The sequence below is a fragment of the Ambystoma mexicanum genome, chromosome 12 (genome assembly GCF_040938575.1).
Source record: "Ambystoma mexicanum isolate Mex_15411 chromosome 12, UKY_AmexF1_1, whole genome shotgun sequence".
Classification (NCBI taxonomy): Eukaryota; Metazoa; Chordata; class Amphibia; order Caudata; family Ambystomatidae; genus Ambystoma; species Ambystoma mexicanum.
This window is the reverse complement of record NC_090936.1, coordinates 431113155-431133588: the sequence shown is the minus strand read 5'-3', so window position 1 is coordinate 431133588 and position 20434 is coordinate 431113155. Positions and strand designations below refer to the sequence as shown.

General features: G+C 47.5%; 1 protein-coding gene across 1 annotated transcript in view; it reads right to left on the bottom strand.

Annotated features, from left to right (window-relative positions):
* The window catches only part of B4GALNT3 (beta-1,4-N-acetyl-galactosaminyltransferase 3), a 946759-nt gene that overhangs the window by 174135 nt on the left and 752190 nt on the right, over positions 1-20434 (bottom strand). Inside the window, exons 8-9 of the mRNA XM_069628599.1 lie at positions 14895-14973; positions 13752-13818 (exon numbers count right to left, since the gene is read on the bottom strand). Of these exons, the coding sequence (XP_069484700.1) occupies positions 13752-13818; positions 14895-14973 (146 nt within the window). The remainder of the gene's footprint in view (positions 1-13751; positions 13819-14894; positions 14974-20434) is intronic.

Here is a 20434-nt window from a genome sequence, read left to right as displayed (position 1 = left end):
ATGGCGGGTCCCACTATGCACCGGTGACGCGAAATCCCGCAGCGATGCCAGCCAGACAAGGAAGGGGCACTGTAACAACAAGGACAAGGGGAGGTCGACCCACAGTGAGGTGGTCATCTCCCGGCACAGTGCCAGCGGAACACAGCGGAACAAGAGCCACCCTGCCTGCCAGACTGGTGGGCCCAGACAGCGGGTCGCCAAGGACACCCTGCATGCTACGACATCGAAGGTCTGTGTGACTTACTAGCAAACCAGAAAGCCCTGGATCCCAACCCTAGGGATCAGTACATCAGGGAGAAGTGAGTCGCAGCTCAGCATGAGGGTTTGTCCGCCCGTGTGCGGTCCTGGTGGAAGGAGACACTTCGGACCGGGGAACATCGCCGGAGAAGGGGCAGGTGATGACCGATCACCCCGCGCCCGATCAACAGCAACGGGCCCCGCCAACAGCCCGAGGAGAAGCGCGATGACTGGTGACCGGTGTCCCGCTGATCGGCTATGAACATCAGGGAACGAGGCCGATGTGGCCCCTGGTACCCCCAGGTTCGGCTTTGCCGACCATGGACTGTACGGTCACTGGACCTGGACCCGGGAAGTGAATCCTGAGCTGACGCCAGTAGTAGGCGAGATGATATCCTGCGGTCCTATGATTGCGTAAAGAGGACTCTGTAATCTGGTGCATTGCCGCTGTGGACCTGTATATTACTAACATGCTTAGAGTGGTCTCCGTAGTGAGCCATAAGGTGAAGCGGTGGCCCCGCATATACGAGGCGTACATAGCGCCAGCCGCAGAACATGGTGTTTTTGTTAATGGTTGCAGGTTCTAACCCCAGGTTAATAAAGGGTTTGTAAACTGTGGGGAAATGCCTACATTCCACCGGTAGCTCACCCCGTGACTGTTTCCCCACGGAGTAGGTTTAGAAGTGTTTGGTGTGATGTTTTGTTATCATTTTGAGTTATTTATGCATGTGGCCGTGTCATAGCTTAGCATGTGGTTGTTTCAGCAGGGTCTGAAGCAAGAAGTAGTTTGTCGCTCTGTAACCACTGGGACGCAAGTATGTTCAGCCACGTTTGTTTGTTTGTTATGAAAAAGGAGGAGTGTTACGGGTGACCCTCCCAATGTGCATTGCCCCTTTAAGGGGATGTGTTCCTCCCACGTGTGTTGCCCCTTTAAGAGGGGCCATGACTGTGTCATGGCCCAAGCTAATAAAAGGAGCTCCTGCAGGCACGTGAGACAGAGCGGCTGCAGACTCCCAAAGAGGAACGACTGAGTCCGTGTCTCATTATCAATGTAGGCCCCAGGCCTACACGTGGAGGCACAGGCCTGCACGCCCAGACACTGAGGGACCCGCATGCCAGGATGGCAGCCGAGGTCCCCTCAGTCAGAGGCCTGGCAGGCTCTGACCCCACGCCAGGGTGCCGAGGCCCATGGCACCAGGGGCCATGCCGGATGTCCATGGCAGGCCCCCACCCCACACATGGTGGGCCTGCACGGCGCTAGCAGAGATAGCGCCCAGGGGCGCCTGCCGGATGACCATGGCAGGCGACCCCCAACAGTGGTAGTTTGTGATAAATTAATTAGAATGTGTGTTTATTCTAACAGTCACGTTTAAAGGTAAGCCATCCTTGGGTGGACTGAAACCACCAATCTTTTATCGTCAGCTGTAGCACTAAACGATTGCACAACTGAGACTGCTTTTGAAACTCATTCCGACAGGCCTACTAGCTCTGTTGTGTTAGTATGGTGAATGCATGACACAAACCCCCCCGGCCCCCATTCAACCGCTACTGAAGTGTAGTGCCTGGCTGCCAGTGTCAAAAGTTAGTCCTACCTTTATGTTAGTTGCCCTGTCGCAGTTTTTTTATTTGAAAATCTGGTCCCCCTAACACATGCACACACGCATACACATACTCCTACGGCTCCCGAAACCACGGCCTTACCTCACCATTGGCTGACGGGTGGCGGCGCCCACTTCCTGTATGCGCAGTACGCGCATGTGTTGTTCCCCTACAGGCTGCCGTTTGGTGAAAAATGGCCTGTCTGGGCAATTTTTTTATGAAACTGGGCACTTCACAGACTCAGATGCTCCTCAAACTTGAGAGTTGACAAGAAGCCTGAAAAGCACATAGACACCGGGAGGTGCCAAGATCCCGAAAAAAAAAAAATATATATATATATATATTTACATCAGAGAGGTGCCGTTAGCCCCAAAAAGTGCAAAAAACCTGGGAGTTGCTGTCAACCCAGGAAAGAGAGGGAGGGTACCTGGAAAGCAATGGACAGAGGGTAGCCTGCTTGAGAAAAAAGGTGAAAAACGTCTGAGAGACTGCAGTACAGACAAAGACTGCGTTTACTGAGAAACATTTCATAAGGGAGGGGGACCCTTGATTTGGAGAGAAATTGAGCCATAGGGACTCGGCTTCCTATTTTTGGTGCTTTTAGTTACTCCAACGCCGCCACACATCACGAGCAGCACTCATTTTCAAACAGGTGCCAGGAGCTGGACTAAAGAGACCTGCGCTTTACACTCGCCTCTCAGTCCACCTACCAAGTGCTGTTTTCCAACTATGCACATTAAGTAAGGTGACATTCAACACGCCGGCTTTAGAGGCTGGATATCTGTGATTGACAACATGTAAGTTATTGACTGCAGGGCAGAAATTCAGAAAAGAAGCAGAAGGCGAGCTGTGGGCCTGCTACGTGACAGCAGATAGTGCAGACAGGCGAGAAATGGTGGGCAATTAACTCGGCTTGCAGGGTAAGACAAGGTGATGCAAACGGCAGCAAGGAAGACCAGTGGTGGAAATTGACCTTTTTCCTGGGGGATCCCATGCAGCGCAGATGGTGGAGCGGGAAGTGGCGTAGAGTGAGTATTTTACTCACCTCCATAAACATTTGCCCCTCAGAAGAATAATGATGAACACTTGGAAAATAGCCCAGTTTCTTATCATGTTGTCAGCAAAGTATAAAATGTGCACACCTTTTAAACCTAAAAAAATGTGCATCAACATTTCCTATAGAGTGCAATATTAATAATAGATTTCAGAGGACTCCTGCCAGTCACCAAAATGCCAGGGGTAGTGGAAATGACATCACATGACCCTTGGCCTCTGGTGACATAACAGGAAGTGATGTCATTTGACCCACCCTGAAGTGACATCACAGGAAGCGATGGAACACAACCTTTCACCCCTTGACAAAACAGGAAGTGGCATCACATAGCATTGTTTCTAAGTACACTACGAAAAATACAGTTACGATATTGCTGTAAAGTGATATACATTTCATACAAGAATGGATCACCATATGCATCTTTTATATCATTGCGTATAGGCCCATATTACCAAATTACTGTGAATGCAAGCAGACGTCCAAGGCCAAATGATAATGATGTGTTATTATATAGCACTTAGCTTAAGTGCTTCATATAGAACAAATATACATAAGAAAAGATATTTTCTAAAACGACTGGAGTTCCTCCGGCTGGCTTCCACTTCTGACCACTAAATCCATCAGCTTTTACTTAACCTTGAATCTTTGGTAAGATGATGACTTCCTTCTCATTAATATGCTGCTCATCCCCCCTTTTTTCTAACATGCACGTTATCTTTAACTCGTGCACCATCCATATTAACCTATTCTCACCATCCTTGGAGGGTCATTACCCCAATCTAGATATTTACTTTTCCTACCTCATGAAATACACTCTCTAAGTTTACCCCGCACTGAGTATAGGGGTAGGACTCGCTGGGCCACTTTTGGTATAAAAGAAATGTGTTGAAACCATAGACCAATAACTCTAACATCCATTAATTGGAATACCTCTTCATATTAGTATCTGCTCTTCTCATGTTGAGTAATTACGGGGTCACTAGTGAAGACAGATGACAGGATGTTTTATTTATTATTAAAAAAAGAGAGGCATTTTGCCTCAACACTGACTATCATGATTTCACTGTTCATACTAACTGAATTACAAAAGTTGCTTTAAACAAATGCTAATATATTGTTGTATGTAATCTTTCTTTTTTGTAGACTTTAATTGTTGAATATGCTGCCCCTGTTGAAGAGTGTACATAACTCGAAACGCGTTGGGGCTACAAAGATACAAATAAAAAGCAAAAATTGATTTTTATAAACACAAATTTACTATCGAATTCTTTATTTGAAATTGCCTACATATGAGACTCTAAGTGATTATAATTGCTAAAAACCCTCTACTTAACCTCCATTAGGCCGTCTCTGGCCTTACAGAAAGTGTGCAGGGGACATAGCTATCCTCATTGGATTCCTCTCTTGTTCTCCATTTATTAAATGCCATCAGGGCGGGACCGGGGGGATTGCTCATAGGCACCAAATCCTGGTCCCGGCTTAGAGGCTGGTCTCCGACAGGAAGCATGATTTAAAAGCTGGCTTTATTTAATTATTTATGGATGGTAGCAATCACTGCCACTCTGTTGCCACTTGCAATCATGTGAATGGACTTGCATTCCCCTGCGATTTAAGCAATCTGACTTCTAATCCGTTAAAAGGCAATGGCTTCAGCTTCTGCTGGTTTATTAAAACGTTGTCTGTGCCTGTCCTGAAGTACAGTTTATCAACATGGCACAACATCGAGCTTTCACTTAGGATTGCTAATAAAAAATGTAAACAAGGTACTAGCCAGTCAATTTGTGTTGAACATGATGTGAAGTCAGTTCCTGTGATGTTATTTGTGAGTGGCATCAATGGTCATGTGATGACTTTTACAGCATCCTTATTGGTCGGTGGTGATCAATTGATTTTTTAAGGCTATAACTTTCCTTTTCAGTATATGTAGTAACAAACTAAGTTCTATTTAGCAGCAAGCCTGAAACAGCAATTCTGGAGGGTCGGGACTGGGCAGGACATAAAATGTACCCAGGCAACAAAGCGCGGGCCCAAAGTTACAAATGATTCCTTTTGTGGCATGCAGTGTCAATAGTGTGCAGGGGGGGGGGGGATATTTTGGTAAAATATGTTGCTTACTGTGCATTTTAAAGAATATTTGTTCAATACCACGGGTCAAAAGTGTTAGGAAAGATTTCATATTGTATGTAATTTTCCCTCCATGTGACAACCCCCAAACCTTTTGCTGTTGTTTTACACCCTGATCTAGACTTTGCCAGAGAAGCGCAGCCTTCCGCCGCACTCCTCTGGGCTTTCGCTCAATTCTTATGGGGAAACTGACATGCCCTTAAGACAGTCAGTACTGGGAGACTTTGTTTCCCTTAGTCCTTTCCTCATGTTGCAGCTTTTGTGCAACATGAAACAAGAGTGCACCGTAACTTACATTACCGCGCTCTTGGGTCTCTAGTCGTTCCAAAGGCCCTAGAAACTCTCGCTGGACTTATTATGAACTGTGCAAGTGTGTCACAGACGGGACTGGTGGCAGCTATCGTTTCTCTTGTGTTTTGAACCCTTTTTCGGCATGTATCCGTGCTTACCGCGTTTGGCATGAATAGTTGGCCTGGCTCCCAAAATGGCCATGCCACAAGGTTCTTTGTCCTGTCCGCTGACCGTCTTGCCCCTTCACCTTCCCCCAGGTCGAGCCGACCCGGGGCAGTCCTTATTTGGTCATGCACTTTCCCGCGAAACACAACGCTTTCGAGGGCTTCTGCATGCCTTGAGTGTGCCTCCAGGATGTGGCTGGGATGTCTGTTCCCAATACACATCCTGGGTGCCAGAGAATCTAGTGTGTCCTGAATGCCTGGGACCACCGTGGTCCGTGATAGGTCCACGTATGGTGTGAGTGTTTGTGAGCAGATCTCCCATTGGGCCCTCTCTGTTTTGGCATGGAGGGAACTTTGGATAAGAGGAGGCTGAAAACACCACTACCATGTCGATCTCCTGAGTTCACACCGAACAAGGGATAAGGAGCCGAGTATCCTGCAACAAGAAGCTGAGTCGAGGAACCGCTGGTGACCCGCTGAAGGTTTGGCACCCTGAACTGCTGTCGTCCTGCGAGACCCTTCTGCATCTGATCGTCCTAGAAGGTCTGCGAAGGCGCTTTGACCCATTGCAATAGTGGGATCACCTATTCCCGGCACCTTCATCAAACCCTGCAAGTAAGCCTCTTCGGAAGTGTCTCTGGGCCAACCAGTGGGCTGACCAGTTTACGCAGGACGTTTTGCTCTGTCACCACCGCCGTTTCGGGGAAGTCCTCGAAACGTGGTTTACTGCGTGCTCTGTGTCCACGGCACCCTCACACCGAATTCGTACACTTGGCATTCCCAGGTCTGAAGTGACACGAGTGCGCCCGGACCAGAGTAAATGCAGTTGCTGTGTTGCCCTGCTGTGGTAACAACCTGTGCACGTCTGCTGCATTTGGGACACCCTCAGCCCTGCATCCTGCTACGCAGAATCTACACGGTGTCGAGACGTCCCGATTATTGCAGCTGAACCTGCCAGCAACGTGAACTGAACTGGAGAAGTCTGGGTCTGCCTGCATCGGGGACCGGTGAGTTCCATACCCCTACCGGTGGCCCCTCGCGCAGGAGCCCGTTTCTTTTCTACCGCTGTTGCGAAATAGCGACTCTATCCCGCACTCTCACCCTGCCTCTGCCCACAAGTGGAGGCCTTGCTTGAGTAGTGGGGACTTGTTCTGCATCGCTTCATTCACCTTCCGGAACTGCCTGATATCCTTGAAGAGGCCCTCATTTGTCCATTGGCACCAGCGCGTGCAGGTACTTTTGAGCATATAGCTCCTTCGGATGTCGAACTGGGTCTAATGATTCCTTGCACTGCCTGTTTCCCTCCCCATCTAGGTGGTCTACATATTACGTGCTCCTAACACCTTAGACCCCGCGGTCTTGTATATATATTGTATTGATTGTGATGTGTTGGTTTACTTTAGTATTATTGTGATTCTTTGCTATGGTCGATGTTACAAAGGCCTTGTAATAAATGTGTCTATATTTTTTAATATAACACCTGTCTGGAGTAATTTGTAAGTGTCCTTGCTTTGTGTGCTCATTGATATCTTTCCATCACCCTCACCCCTCTTGAGACTTAGTCTTCACCGCCGCCAACACTACCCTGATTGGTCTGGCTTGTCCAGGGGTTACCCTGTTCCAAGAAACTAGGCTGGCCTTCTGAACCCCTGCCCCTCCAGATCAGAGTTCAGAAATCCATCTTAACAAAAACTACCACAGTAGCTGCACCATGAATGATATGATATATGAAGTGGCATTTATAACACGCCTGTACACAAGGGTTTCCAGGCGTGACAAGACAAAGAGAGGGAAACAAAGGGAGGACAAAATAACAATGTTACTAGGCCTTGTATCATTTAGATCGTGCAAGTGTGGGGAAGAGGGAAGGGGAGAAGTGCCAGGGGGAGGGGAAGAGTGAGGTGCAGTTAACTCACAAGAACAGCCAGCGGGTGGCTCATAAGTGCAGAGAAATGGGACTGTAGGGTTGCAGATACAGACCCTTAAGTGCCGGGGATACCAGAGGCAGTGTGAGGGCAACTGGACATGCAGCAGCCTGGGCCCGAGTTGGGAGGGTGAACAGGTTGCCAGTGGGGTGAGGAAGAGAGATAGCAGAAGCGAAAATGATGGTCTTAAATTGCTTCCAAAACCAGAGGTGGTTCTGCTCAAGTTTGATAGAGGCAGGGAGGCTGTTCCAGAGGGAGGCCCCAGCCGAGGAGATAGATCTGCTCCCAACTCTCTGCTTGGAGAAGCGTCTGACCCTCAGGGTTGGAGGTGGATGAGCGGAGAGCTCGAGAAGGAATATGTTTTGGAAGAGAAAGTTGGAGTTAGAGTGGTCCCAGGCCCTAGAAAGCCTTGTGGACGATCTAGAGGGTCTTAAACTTGATCCTGGCAGCCACAGGGAGCCAGGGAAGGGATTTCAGAGCTGGAGAGATACGATCCCTGGGCTTGAGGCCAAGGACCAGTCCTGCATTCCTCTTCTGGATAAGTTGTAAAAGTCGAAGATTAGAGGCAGGAAGATTTAGAAAAAGGCTGTTGTAATAGTCCAGCCTAGAGAGAACCAGAGCGCTGGAGACAGTGAACCTCTGTGTGAAAGTGAGAAAAGGAAGAATACCTCCGAGGAGGTTCAGCTGATAGTTTGACTTCTTAGATACGTCAGAGATGTGAGGAGTGAAGGAGAGGATGGAGTCGAAGAGGACACCAAGGTTCTTAGCATCACAGGATGGAGCAGGAAGAGGGCCCAGAGTGGGTGGCCAGAGTGAGAGAGGAAAGGGGGGGAGCAAGTGTCCCAACGAGGAGGATCTCAGTCTTACTGGCATTAAGGGAGAGATCATTGGCGGCACACCATTCCAGAATTGTGGCCAGACAGTCTGGTATGAGAGAAGAAGCAGAGATGGCTGAGGGCAGCCTGAAAGAGAACCAAGTGTCATCCGCATAACGGTGAGAAAGGTGGTCAACCAGGCCAAGGCCTGATTAGTAATAGGCCCACTTTTACCAACAAAAACAAGTGTATTTGACCTGCACCATAGACTAGTCCAAGGTACCACTTCTACAATGCCCAACAGACTTAAGCCACACAATATCACCTAAAAGAGTCAAGTGATGATTTTACAAGTCAAAAATTAAGCCATAAGCCATATTTACAAAGAAAATCCCCACTTTATGATGGGTGGAGTGGGATCTTGGGGAAGATAAATAGGAGGCAATGTGGCCGAGCACTGAAGACACTCCTCTGTCGTGTCCAGCACAAACACAGTTAACTTGGTGTGACGAGGAGTCTCGTCACGCCAGACACAGCCAATAGAACCTATGCACACTTGCGCAAGCGCAGGGGGGATTTGCCACATTCGCAGCAGAAAGTGAAAGTTAAGATTAAAGAAAGCATACGTTCTCTTGGCTCTGTGTCCCTCATTTCGGCACTGTTACGTGCAGGTGAATGAGAGGGTGCTTGAGGCTACCATCTTCATGGGGATACGAAACCCTCTAACACAGATTATCTAAAAACTGGTGGCGAGTCATGAAGCTGTAAATAAAATAGAATAAAACAGACAAAATTCATCCATTTTCTAAACTCTCATGTTTAAGTGAAACTAAAAACTCTTACAGAAAAGGCCAGGGTAAAATGAAAAAGACAACTGTAGAGAGACAGATGTACACGTCATCTCTAGTGCCCAGCCCATCACCTCCATCACATTGAAAGGACAAGAAGTTACAGTCCGTGACACCAGGTATCATCCCAATACTGCATCGAAGATATGAAAGACGTTATACACTTAGACAACCGTGTCGAATGTACCCTTGCATTGAGGAGGTTGAAGGATGTCTGCATACGCCATCAAACATAGAAGAGCTGTAAGTGAAACCAGATGAGAGTAAAGTAATGTCAGAAAGAAATTATAAGGACACACTGAAACAATACACAAATACTTAAAGAATAAACATGAGAACTGAAGTAACAAAGTAACTGGCTATGCAAGTACAAAGATCTCATACATACTGAGAAGATAAGTAAGAAGAGATGCAGTAAACGTACATACACAGAAACGCAAGGTAGAATGAGACACATAGAAGCTTGCTGCGGTAGTAAATATAACATGGACAAAGTGTCCATGATGAAAAGATGGACGCCGGTATAGTATAATATAAGCTAAGACGACTAAGGAGAGAGACCAGGATTGCAGAGCCGACAGGTGCTGGAAAAACTGCTTCGCACAGAGAAAAAAAAATCTGTTTGGCTTGGAATCAAGGATGCCACATCAATCGGCAACTGCAAGACACAAAAGGAGTAAGAGGGTATAAGCTACATACGCACAACCTATTTCTCTTAGTTTAAATAAAAGAAGAACATTCATAAGTATCGAACAATCAAGGATGCAGAAAGTATATGCAAGAGGGAGCAACCAAGTCTTTAGAGGCAGGGAGGAGTTATAGCACCCAGCATAATGGAATTAAATAGCACTAAATAAAAGGTCGAAATGGACAAAATCGGGGTCTCTTCACAGGTGGTGCAAGACTCAAAAACAAGTCCTATTCATTAGGCTCCAACTGAAGATAGCGATGTACATACACTCCCTTAAAAGTCCAAAGGAAGAGACCACTCAGCAAGGTAAACTACAAAGAAGCAGCCTTGGTTTAGGGCTTGAGAGATGGTGGACAGGTTGGAAGCAGTATGATGTTCCCTGCACCTGGGTTTCATTTTGCTTACGTGCTGCTAACCAGTCAAATGTCCAAGGTTAGGAGAGAATGCAACCAATCACAAGGGCCCATGTAGCAATTGATCATACAATGTTGCAGAAGCCAATCTGCTGCTGTTATTCTACTCTTAATCTGTATCATACATTGTCAAAAGTAGTTTAAGGCGTGTTGTGAGAAACCTGAAGGTTTGTCACCACTAGTCCCCGGGGATCTGTCATCCGGGTGGCCAGGACACGCCATCACTTTTGGATCCAGTTCCTGGGGGTGGACCAGTGCGGGAGAATCACCTGGATGAGGGTTCCTCGGGGTGTAGAAGTGGGACACCAAAGGATGAGACACAGTATCCCCTTCCCAATAACACTGTTTCCTCATCCTACCAGGTAGGATACCTAGGAATTCAACCTCCCCATCCCCTTTTCAGACACAAGCAGTTTCTCACGGACAGTTTGCTGTGAGCAAAAATGAATTAACACCAGAGCTGTATACCTGATGTATCCCAACACCATGGACAAGCAAGGTCAGGCATTTATGGATTATTACACACAGCTGACTTCCATCACACTTCCCCACACAGATAACAGGCTGAGCATGAAAGCACACTCTGAACGAGGGAAACCACATGAGGAAACAGCCGTTGCAAGATGGCAGTTTAATACAAGGAGAAGGATGGAGAGACCAGAGAGGGTCACAAGGAGGGAAGTACCTGTGCCCACTAAAGACTGCTACTTTCGTGAGCCTTGGAAAGGAAGAAACCGAAGACCAGGAACTAAGGCTGATCAAACCTGAACAGTGTGTTGGAGGTACCCGGGGTTCTCTCGTGTCGATAACCAAGGCGAGGAAAAGCGATTGCTGCCTTGGTACGGTCCTTGGCTCCAACGACAAAGTGGCATCAGAAAAGACAGCACAGCCGATGAGTCGGAGGGAATGATACCGATCCAGCTTGTGTTTTGAAGCACAGTTGCAAGCGGCAACATTGTACAAAGAGAACAATGGGCGAGGCATTTGCAAAGAGCGACGCGGATATAATTGGAAACTAAAAAGGAGCAGTTGAACTTTATAAATGAACTTTGGGAGGCCAAGAAAAGATACCATACACATAGTGATCCGGCACCACCTGGGTGCTCATTCAAAAGTCTGTTAGGTATCCAACTGATGCTGAGTGTGAGAAAAAGGAATATTGAGATCGAAGTGGTCATGCAATGGGTCAAGCTAAACCATGTGCACATTCAAAAGTCTTCGATACTTTGATAGTTTTTATGTACATCACAATTGGTCTGAGCCTGGCAGAGGGAAGACTAATTGAGCAAAAGAAAGTTACTGAGGCCAGTTGAGGGAGATCCGGGGCGAACACCCAAATTGAGTGCCGGAATAGGAAAATAACATTTTTCTGTTGTTGTATACCAGGCCCTCTGAGTCAAGAGACTTGCAAGAAGTAGAGACGCTTGGACACAGAAGGTTTTGAACTGTGAAAATGGAACTGTATCCTCGTGCCGCAGAAGCCAGAGTGCATGCTTTGCTCGAGTGAACCGCCTTGTCCCGTGCTGAAAACGTGGGCAAGGGGGACCAACGGCCTGAACATCCTGACTTATCGTTTGTGAACACTTATTTCTTTTTCATGAACATCACCCCACCTTATTTTGTAAATTAGAGGTACGGATTGGCAATAGGTTTTTTAGTATAGGCCCTTTTTAATTTGACAAGACTCCACTAGGACTGCATTGTTATGATTTGATGGTCGTAGCTTGCTCCCATCTGTAGATTTAGGTTTACATAGGCATTATATCACTCTTGTGAAAGTTCAATAAACACCCTTATACTGTGGTCACTTGTGTCCGTCTTCCTGTTGATACCATGCATTCCTTACAGTGTCTACCAGTCAGGGGGCAGCCAACTGTGTTACTAACACCTATCAAAAATATAAGTGTATATGTTCCCTTAACCAATCCCTCCGCCCAATAGGTTTTTACTATTTGCCACGTAGGATGACACCATAGCTGACGTACATCGGGGTATAAAGTCTTTGTTTAATCAAAATGTATTCTGAGTTTGTGTGACCTGCATTTTGTTTGTTCAGCAGGTTTCCCTACTTTATTGAGCCGATAATAAGATGGTACTTTCCCATATTCTTTTAGTCGGTCTGGTTATTTGGTTCTTTGATCGTTCTTTGGTAATTCCATCTAGCACATGGACTGCTCCAAGTGCGACTGCATACAACTATGGATAAAAACCAAAAAACCCATTTCACCATTTCGCTGCTCCAAAACCTGTAAAGACAGACACTGGATAAACAGCGGAGAAACAATCTCTGCATCCACTGGTGGGATTTCTAGAAAACTCGTTACAAATGGCTCCCATAGGATGCAGATGCTGCTGTAGGGGTGTCTGGGCATCTATGTAGACCATTCTAGTTGCATCTTGGAACAGGTTATAGGGGACTAAAGTTGTGCGTTAGTTGGTTAGACTTTTCATTTAACCAATACAATTCCCCTGGTTTTTTTGTCCTGGACATATCTTGTACAGTGTTCAAAAGACCCATATACCACCTGGGTCTGGGAGAAACCATTTGCAACTAGTCAACTGGAATTTCCAACATCATGTGCACCAAGAGTTCCACATGCGTTCAGTATGTTTCCCCACACACTCAGTCAACATTCATGGATGCTTTTGCTGTAGATCTGACCATATGGAGAGGGGAGTAGGAGTACACAGGACCGATCCTTTGAAAGAAAGATGGCAAGAAAATCAATGAATAAAAGGAGGCAGGTGTTCATCTGGGCCTCCCTACAGGCATAATTCCATCGCTATACCCCTCAATTAATTCAGTGTAGGTGCACACATACTTATAGACCTCCATGATCCCCTCAACAGTCATTAGAAAGCGGCTATATCCCACAAAAATCAGCCTAGCTGCACACACAATCCCATTAAAAAACTCCACCGCCGCCAGAACGCAGCATCCCAAGTCCATTTGGCCTTGCTGCACACATCATACTGATCTCAAACAACCACTGCACCATGCCTAGCACTAGAATGCAGCTACACACCACTTAATCCGCCCTTGCTGCACCCACACCCAAAATGGGAGACTTGACCGAATTTCGGCCGTATGAAAATTACTTACAGCTGGAAACCTTCTAACAACTCCCCCATTCAGTGGCATTACAGTGAACAAGGGCAGCAGGAGTTACGGGAGTGTTCCCTGCACAAGTTGGAATAAAGTTTAGGGCGAATAAAAGAAGAGAGGACCACGCGGCACTGATTCCCATCCATGCAAGTGAAGGGAACTGGGATTGCAAAGGGATGCAGAAGACGGCGGCACACAAGGAGGTGTGCCACCCACCGCTAAGTAAGGGCGTGGGGGAAAGAGGGTTGTCCTAAATGTCTGCGGAGAGGAAATCTAAAGTTATTTTCAGTGAAAGAACGTTGGGTTTTTCTCCGTCAGACATTTTAGATTCGATTAATTCACGTTAATCCTTATTCACTACACTACTCTCTCCATTGACATTGGAATACGGTCCCCAAGGGTGTTCAACCTACAGCACTTTGGAATCATACCAATGGTAAAAGGCGCTATACAAATGCCACATAACACAACACAATGAACTTACTACAGAACAGCGACAAGTACTGGGAGCCTATGACGGTGAACTTCATCCCGGGCTGAGCTGGCCTCCACTGCAAATAAAAGAAATGATAGTGGCTCAGTTCCCCTTCGGTGGCACTTTGGTGAGTAAAGGAACATAAATGCATTTTTCTAACGAAGGCTGAAGGTGGCAGAAAGCAGGTGGTATGAAAGACTGGGTGTGCTGTTCAATGTGTGAGATGTCCCTTTTCCATGAGCGCTTTCACTAAAGTTTCTATCTGCTTAAATATGCTTCAACAGTGGATTGAGGGGGAGGCATAAGGCTCCCCCTTTTTAATAGCAGGGCATTAGGGTCTTCAGGCGCATCCAGAGTTTTCTCTGTCCTGGTCTGTTTGTTGGATAAAGGATGGCATGGAAGAGGTAGGCTGCAAGCTGGTATGCGTAGCATGCGCGCCCTCCTGCGTAGGGCTGGGGTTGTTTGGGGTCAAGCCCATCCTGGATGGCTGTTTGTACAGCAACCCAAGGTTTAGGAACTTTAACATTTTGGGTCACCCTAGTAGAACTTAGTTTACGTTCCGGTTAAAGGTTAGGAGAGCGAGAGATTTGTGTGCTTCTCTTGTTACGCAGTGGGAAGGCTACATACGAGACTAGTTAGGCACAATGACATATGGGGGTCTGAGAGGGATTTAGGTAACCGGAAAGCTTGGAAACTGAGGTCAGACAGCAGGGAGGCATGGGATGACAGCGTGGGGCAGTGGTAGGGAGCCACAAGTCCTCTAGGGAGGATGGTGGTCTAAGTATGTGCATCTATCATTCTAACCACGTCGTCTGTTCGGCGATTGGACGAAGGGGCTTGTGTTTGCAAGATCAAATTAACCTCTCTAAATGTGGCCCATTAACAAACTAGATGCAGGTAATACGAAAGTTGCTTTTTAACAACCTTGTGACCAAGATAAGCATTGGGCACGTGCACCCACAGGACACTCAAAATGCCAAAGGTCAATTTGATGTAAACATTTTCTCACTGTACCCTTTTTTAGGTGATTGAGGATTACTACAAAGCAAATTTTACACCAAAGTACAACGGATTTACTTTTGGGCACATAAAATGTGGCCGAGCACTACATGCAATGGCACAGAGTGCGGCGGGCACAATCAGTTAACGTACCGACACTTCCACATGATCCGTGCCGTGATCGTTTTGCTTGTGCAGAATTTCAAAATAGTACTTGTTTGAGGCCGATAACCTGAAAGCAGACAAAAAATAAACATTTTTAAAAAAGGGAAAAAAAGTTAGAGATTAGGAAACATTAAAACTTTGAAAATTGAACACGTGCAAACCTGCGTTAGAAAACGTATAGCGACTTTCGATCTGCACCCCCACCCATGCTTCCAATATAAGTGTGAGGAATTTGACCATCCGTGTGGTCGGTGTGCAATCGCCTAGTTAACAAAAAAAAAATTCAGTGAAATTGAATGATGGTAGATCAACCTCCGGATAATGTGAGGGGCTATGCCGCACACATTTTCCTATACTCACTGCACGACACACAGATAGACCTGGATACTCTGGGTGGACACAGCCTACAGGTGCCGTCCCTCCTGTCGTATTCAGTTGGGAAATGACAGGCAAGAGTACATCAAGGCATCTTAGAAGGGGGAGGGCAAAACCTTCCTCCTGCCATGGCCAGCCTAATTAACTAACAAAGGCTCCATGGATCCACCCTTTCCCTTTGTCTAAGCTCTGCTGCTGGTGGCTGCTTTGCAATCAAAGTTTAATCCAAACAGGCCCACATGGGGTCTGGCTGAAGAGGCTCAACAAAGGAGACAGGAAACCCCAACACACTTTTCATATGCACTGTGTCAACCTGATGCCAGCACCGGCCCTAAATTATCAATGACAGTGAGCTGTCATGTCTGGGCATAGGTGTTTACAGTAGGCAGCCCCCGCAGGGGGAACCTACTCAGAAGGTACCAAAATGTGGTTTACAGGAGACAAAGTCTGTTCTCGCTGCAGCTTCAAGGGAGACTTGACGCTTCTATTAGGAACCACAGAGAGCTTGATTAACCTGAAAGACCTTTGGATTCATAACAGACAGGAAGATGGGTGGGACATGTTTTCACCCCTGTACCTTTTCTGTTGCAAAGCACTCTGGTTATGACCTAATGCATACAGGAGATTGTGCGTGGGGACCCAGGATTAGTTTATTAAGGTAGGCTTAGCCTACACCAATCATTGTGGCTCATTTGGCTTTAAAAGAGGGCTGAGCCCCTCTTTCGGGGAGATCATCTGAAGACTTTGCAAGGAGTAACCAGAAGAACTCATTTGGACCTTGGCTGAAGGTACAGTCTGCCTTACAGCTTCCGCCAGTGAAGGAAGGCCAGGCTTTCCAAAGAGGTAAGCAAGATCCCTCCCCTAAACATCTCCCCGGAAACAGAGGGAGATGCTGAATCCAGAGTACCCTCCCGCAGCTCCAGAACCGGTACCCAGCCAGCACACAGTGTGCCCTGCTAGGATCTGCAGGAAAGCTTCCTTGGTGGGAAGTGCCAGAGAGTCTCTGAACCAAACAAAGGACAAGGCCATTGCCGCCAACACTCCTTCGCTTTGGGCCGTCCATCTTAAAGGACGACACAAGCTAAGTTAACAAGCTAGGAGTGCATCGACAAGCATCAACCAGCGTCCCCCTTAAAGGACATTCAAGCCCCTCCAGCTGCAACTGACTGCACCGCTGACTGTTTTTCAAGCCGCAGCCGCCAACTTCTTCTTAGACGCCTGGACCAGTTCTTCAGACCTGCCAACCAGAACTGAGACAACGATTCAGGACCCTGAGCCACCATGTAGGCCAGCCTGCAGCAGTCTGTCCATCCTCGCTCGCCGAACTGCTTGCCGCCCGATACCAGCAGCTGTCTCCCCTCTTGAACTCTGTTGCAGAAGCTGCAAAGCGCCCTGAAATCGACTCTACACAGTCGAGCACCAAGAACTTCTACAAGCACCAGGTTCTGTCCCCCTGATCCTTCTCTGAAGGCTCGTAGTTGCTCCCTTTCTGCTGAAACCAAGTATCCTGGAACTATTGTGATCAATTACTTTACCGGCTACTCTCCTGTCAGTATCCAGAGTGCATCCCTTTTACTTCTTGAAATGGTCTGTCCTCTGCATTCCTTTACAGGGTGGGTTGTATTTTGTAGTGTGCTAGAACTGTCTGTTGAATAATAATGAAGTAGATATTTGTATACAACCTTCACTGGACAGTCCCTTTTTAGCATTGGGTAACAATTGTATTTTCACAGTGTTGCAATCAACAATCCACAACCTTGAAGAGATTAGCCTCCCGTTCCGTCCACGTTACTGAAATTGGACAAGAAACTTTATAATTTGCTTGTGTTTCCAATCTGTTCAGATCCCTTCTGGTGTACTTGATGGTTTAGAAACAGATATTCATCCCTGGACCACTGGTGCCCCGCAAGTTGATTTGCCACAGTAAGCCAAGTATATTCTTGATACGAATAGGTCTGTACAGTACTCCGGTGCTTTTTAACACCCGGACGAGACGCCATAATTATCCAAAATAAAATAATCACATAGAAGATAGTTGGCGAGGTGAGTTTGGATACATATTCTCAATAGCGGGCAGATGGATCATCAAGGACCAACCAGAATACAGGAAGCAGTAATGTAAAAGTAAATGCAGCATTTAGCCGTCACATTTATTTGTTGTGCATTTGTAGGATGCTTATAAATCAAGAAATTGTGTCCAGTATAGGGCAAGGGAGGGAACATAGGAACACAAGCACAAAACAAAATTGCAGATGATCAGGGAATAGGGGCATCCCTACTAGGCCTTCTGAGCATTCAGAACATGCAAGTGCAGGGAGAAGAGAGAGGGATGGGTAACTGGTTAAGTGCTAGGAGTTCCACAGAGAGAAGGGCTGAGGAATCAGTTGTGTACACCAGTAAGTGCATGGCAGAGATTGCTAGATCACCGGCCATTAGTAAGTGCAAGCCTGTGAAACACAAGGCCATGGGTGCCTGAAAGGCAAGTGCTGGGATGGTGCGGAAGGCAGAAGGCGATTGGGTGGACGGCCAGGACCCAGAGGACACATAAGGTCCCAGGCCACCAATCTCAGCAACTGAGGGGTATTAGCACGGGAGTGAGAGGGGGGAGCGGGATGTGAAGAGGAGAGACTTCTGGAATTTGAGAAAATCCGGCTCAAGATGGAGAGGAAGGGGAGGTTGTTCCAGAGGAGGGAGCCAGCTGAGGAGAGAGATCCGACACCAGCTCTCTGCTTAGAAAAGCGCCGGACACGCAGAGAGTTGGACCCAGAAGGAAAGTAAGGATCGGGAAGGAAGGTATTTGGAGAGAGCAAGTTGTAGATAGATTGGTCCTCAGCCCCAGACAGCCCTATGGATGATGCAGAGGGATTTGAATTTGATCTGTGTAACAACCGGGAGCCAGTAGAGGGATTTTAGGGCTGGAGAGATCCGGTCCCTGGGCTTGAGGCCAAGAAGAAGTCTTGCAGCTCTATTTGGGACAAGCTGGAGGGGGTGGAGAGAGGAGGAGGGTAGATTAAGGAAGGGGTTGTTGCAGTAGTGAAGCCTAGAGAGTACCAGGGCTCTAGAGATGTTGAGCTTCTGGGGGAAAAGTAAGGAAAGGAAGGATACCTCTGAGGAGGTGGAGTTGAAAATGGGCCTTCTTTGCAAGGTCCAAGATGTGAGGGAGGAAAGAGAGAGAGGAGTCAAAGATGACTCCAAGGTTTCTGGCTTCAGAAGCAGGAGAAGGCGGAGAGCCCATGGAGGATGGCCAGAGTGAAGGGAGGAAAGAGGGGGTGGGAGTCCCAATAGGAAGGATCTCAGTCTTGCTGGTATTGAAGCAGGGGTCATTGGAGGCACACCAAGACTGGATAGCAGATAAGCAGTCTAGAATGGTAGAGGAAGAAAGGGGAGCACCAGAGGGAAGTTTGAAGAAGAGTTGGCCGTCATCTGCATAATACTGGAAGTGGGGGGAGAAAGTCGAGATAAGGTGAGCAAGCAGGGCAAGATAGACGTTAAAGAGCCAGGGTAAGAGGTTAGAGCCCTGGGGAACGCCGCAGCTGGAGACAGAGGTATGGAGGAAAAAGGCCCCAGGATGACCTGGGAGGGACGGTCAGTGAGGAAGGGGGTCAGCCAGTCCAGTGCCCGCTCTGAGATTACAAGGATATTGTGGAGCCATTTTATGAGGATGGAATGGTTGACCATATCAAATACTGAGCAAAGATCAAGTAGAATGAGGACAGCGGGAGAGTTGGGTCAAGAGATGGGAGCAGTTTTTCACAGGTGTTCAGAAGAGCAGTTTTTCCGTGCCTCTGGATGCTCGGAATCCAGATTGATGGTTGTGTAGGCAACCAACGAGCTCAGTCTGCTGGGCCAGTTGGGGGTAGACCAGCTTTTCAAGAAGTTTCCCAAGGAAGGGAGTGATAGAGACGAGGCGGTAGTTAGCCAGACACAACGGCACAACAGAATGTTTTTTCAGAAGGGGGCGCACACTAGAGTGCCAAAGGGAGGAGGGGAAAGACCCAGTAGCAAGAGAGTGATTGCAGAAATCAGCAAGTGCAGGGGCAAGAGAGCTGCTGATGTCCTTAAAAGTTCTGGAAGAATAGGGGGAGACCTGATTGGAAGGGACCTTCATGGAGCGGACAACCCTAGTGACCTCATCTGGTGTGATAGGAGAGAAGGAGAGAAAGGCTGAGGGGGGTTGGGAGGCCGGGGCTCACAGGGGGAAAGGAGGAGAGCTGTAAGGGGGGAATATAGAGTACTCAGGAAGTCCTGAGTTTTAGCAGTGAAATGGGTGGCCAGTGAAGTTCAAAGGGCCAGAGAGGGAAGAGGAGAAGTGGAAACTGTGGCAAGATTGGCTAGTTCCTTGGAGATTCTAAAGCGTTCAGCCATGTTGTTAGATGCTCCAGAGATACAGGCCTGGATGTGGGCGCTGTTTTTAGAACAAATGGTGAGGCGGTATTTCCTTTGGAGAAGACAACTGGCCAGTTTGCCAGAGGATGAGCTAGTGGTCTGCCACTTCCGTTCTGCAGCTCTGCATGTCCGCTTCAGGTCGCTAGATCAGAATCGTACCAAGTGTTACACTTGATGGGATGTTTCAGGCGGATCCTCATGACTGGGGCAAGAATGTTGAGAGGGTTGGAGATGGCGAGATGGAGGATGCTGAGAGCAGAATCGGAGGTAGAGTTTGCAGTGGGAGGAGAGTGTGGGACGAAGGTGAATGCAAAGGCAGCAACTGCCCCTCGTTTCCTCGGGCGTATGTCTGAACGAAGTTGGCAGAGCTGGAGGTTAGGGGAGGTGCAGATGGGAGAAGAAGAGGGAGCGGGCTGACCAGGAGAGAGGAGTGGTAAGTGGGGAGAAGACCAAGAGATCTTTGTGGATAAAGGCATCAAGGGCGTGTCCAGTCCAGTGAGGAGAATGGAGAGGGAGAGCAAGGTGCAGAGGTCATGGAAGAGAGTGGACGTGGTGCACGAAGAGTCAAGGTGGATGTTGAAGTCACTCGTAAACCCCTGGCAAGCAGAGCAGAATGAAAACGGTGGAACTGCAAACATTTCATTTGCCAGAAACGGATAAAACAATTTTGTCGAGACAGTCAAACAGAGAAAGAACATTGTGTTTCCTGACATATATTACCAATTTAATTACCTGTGCACTTCGATCCATTAAATCAGATTACATGT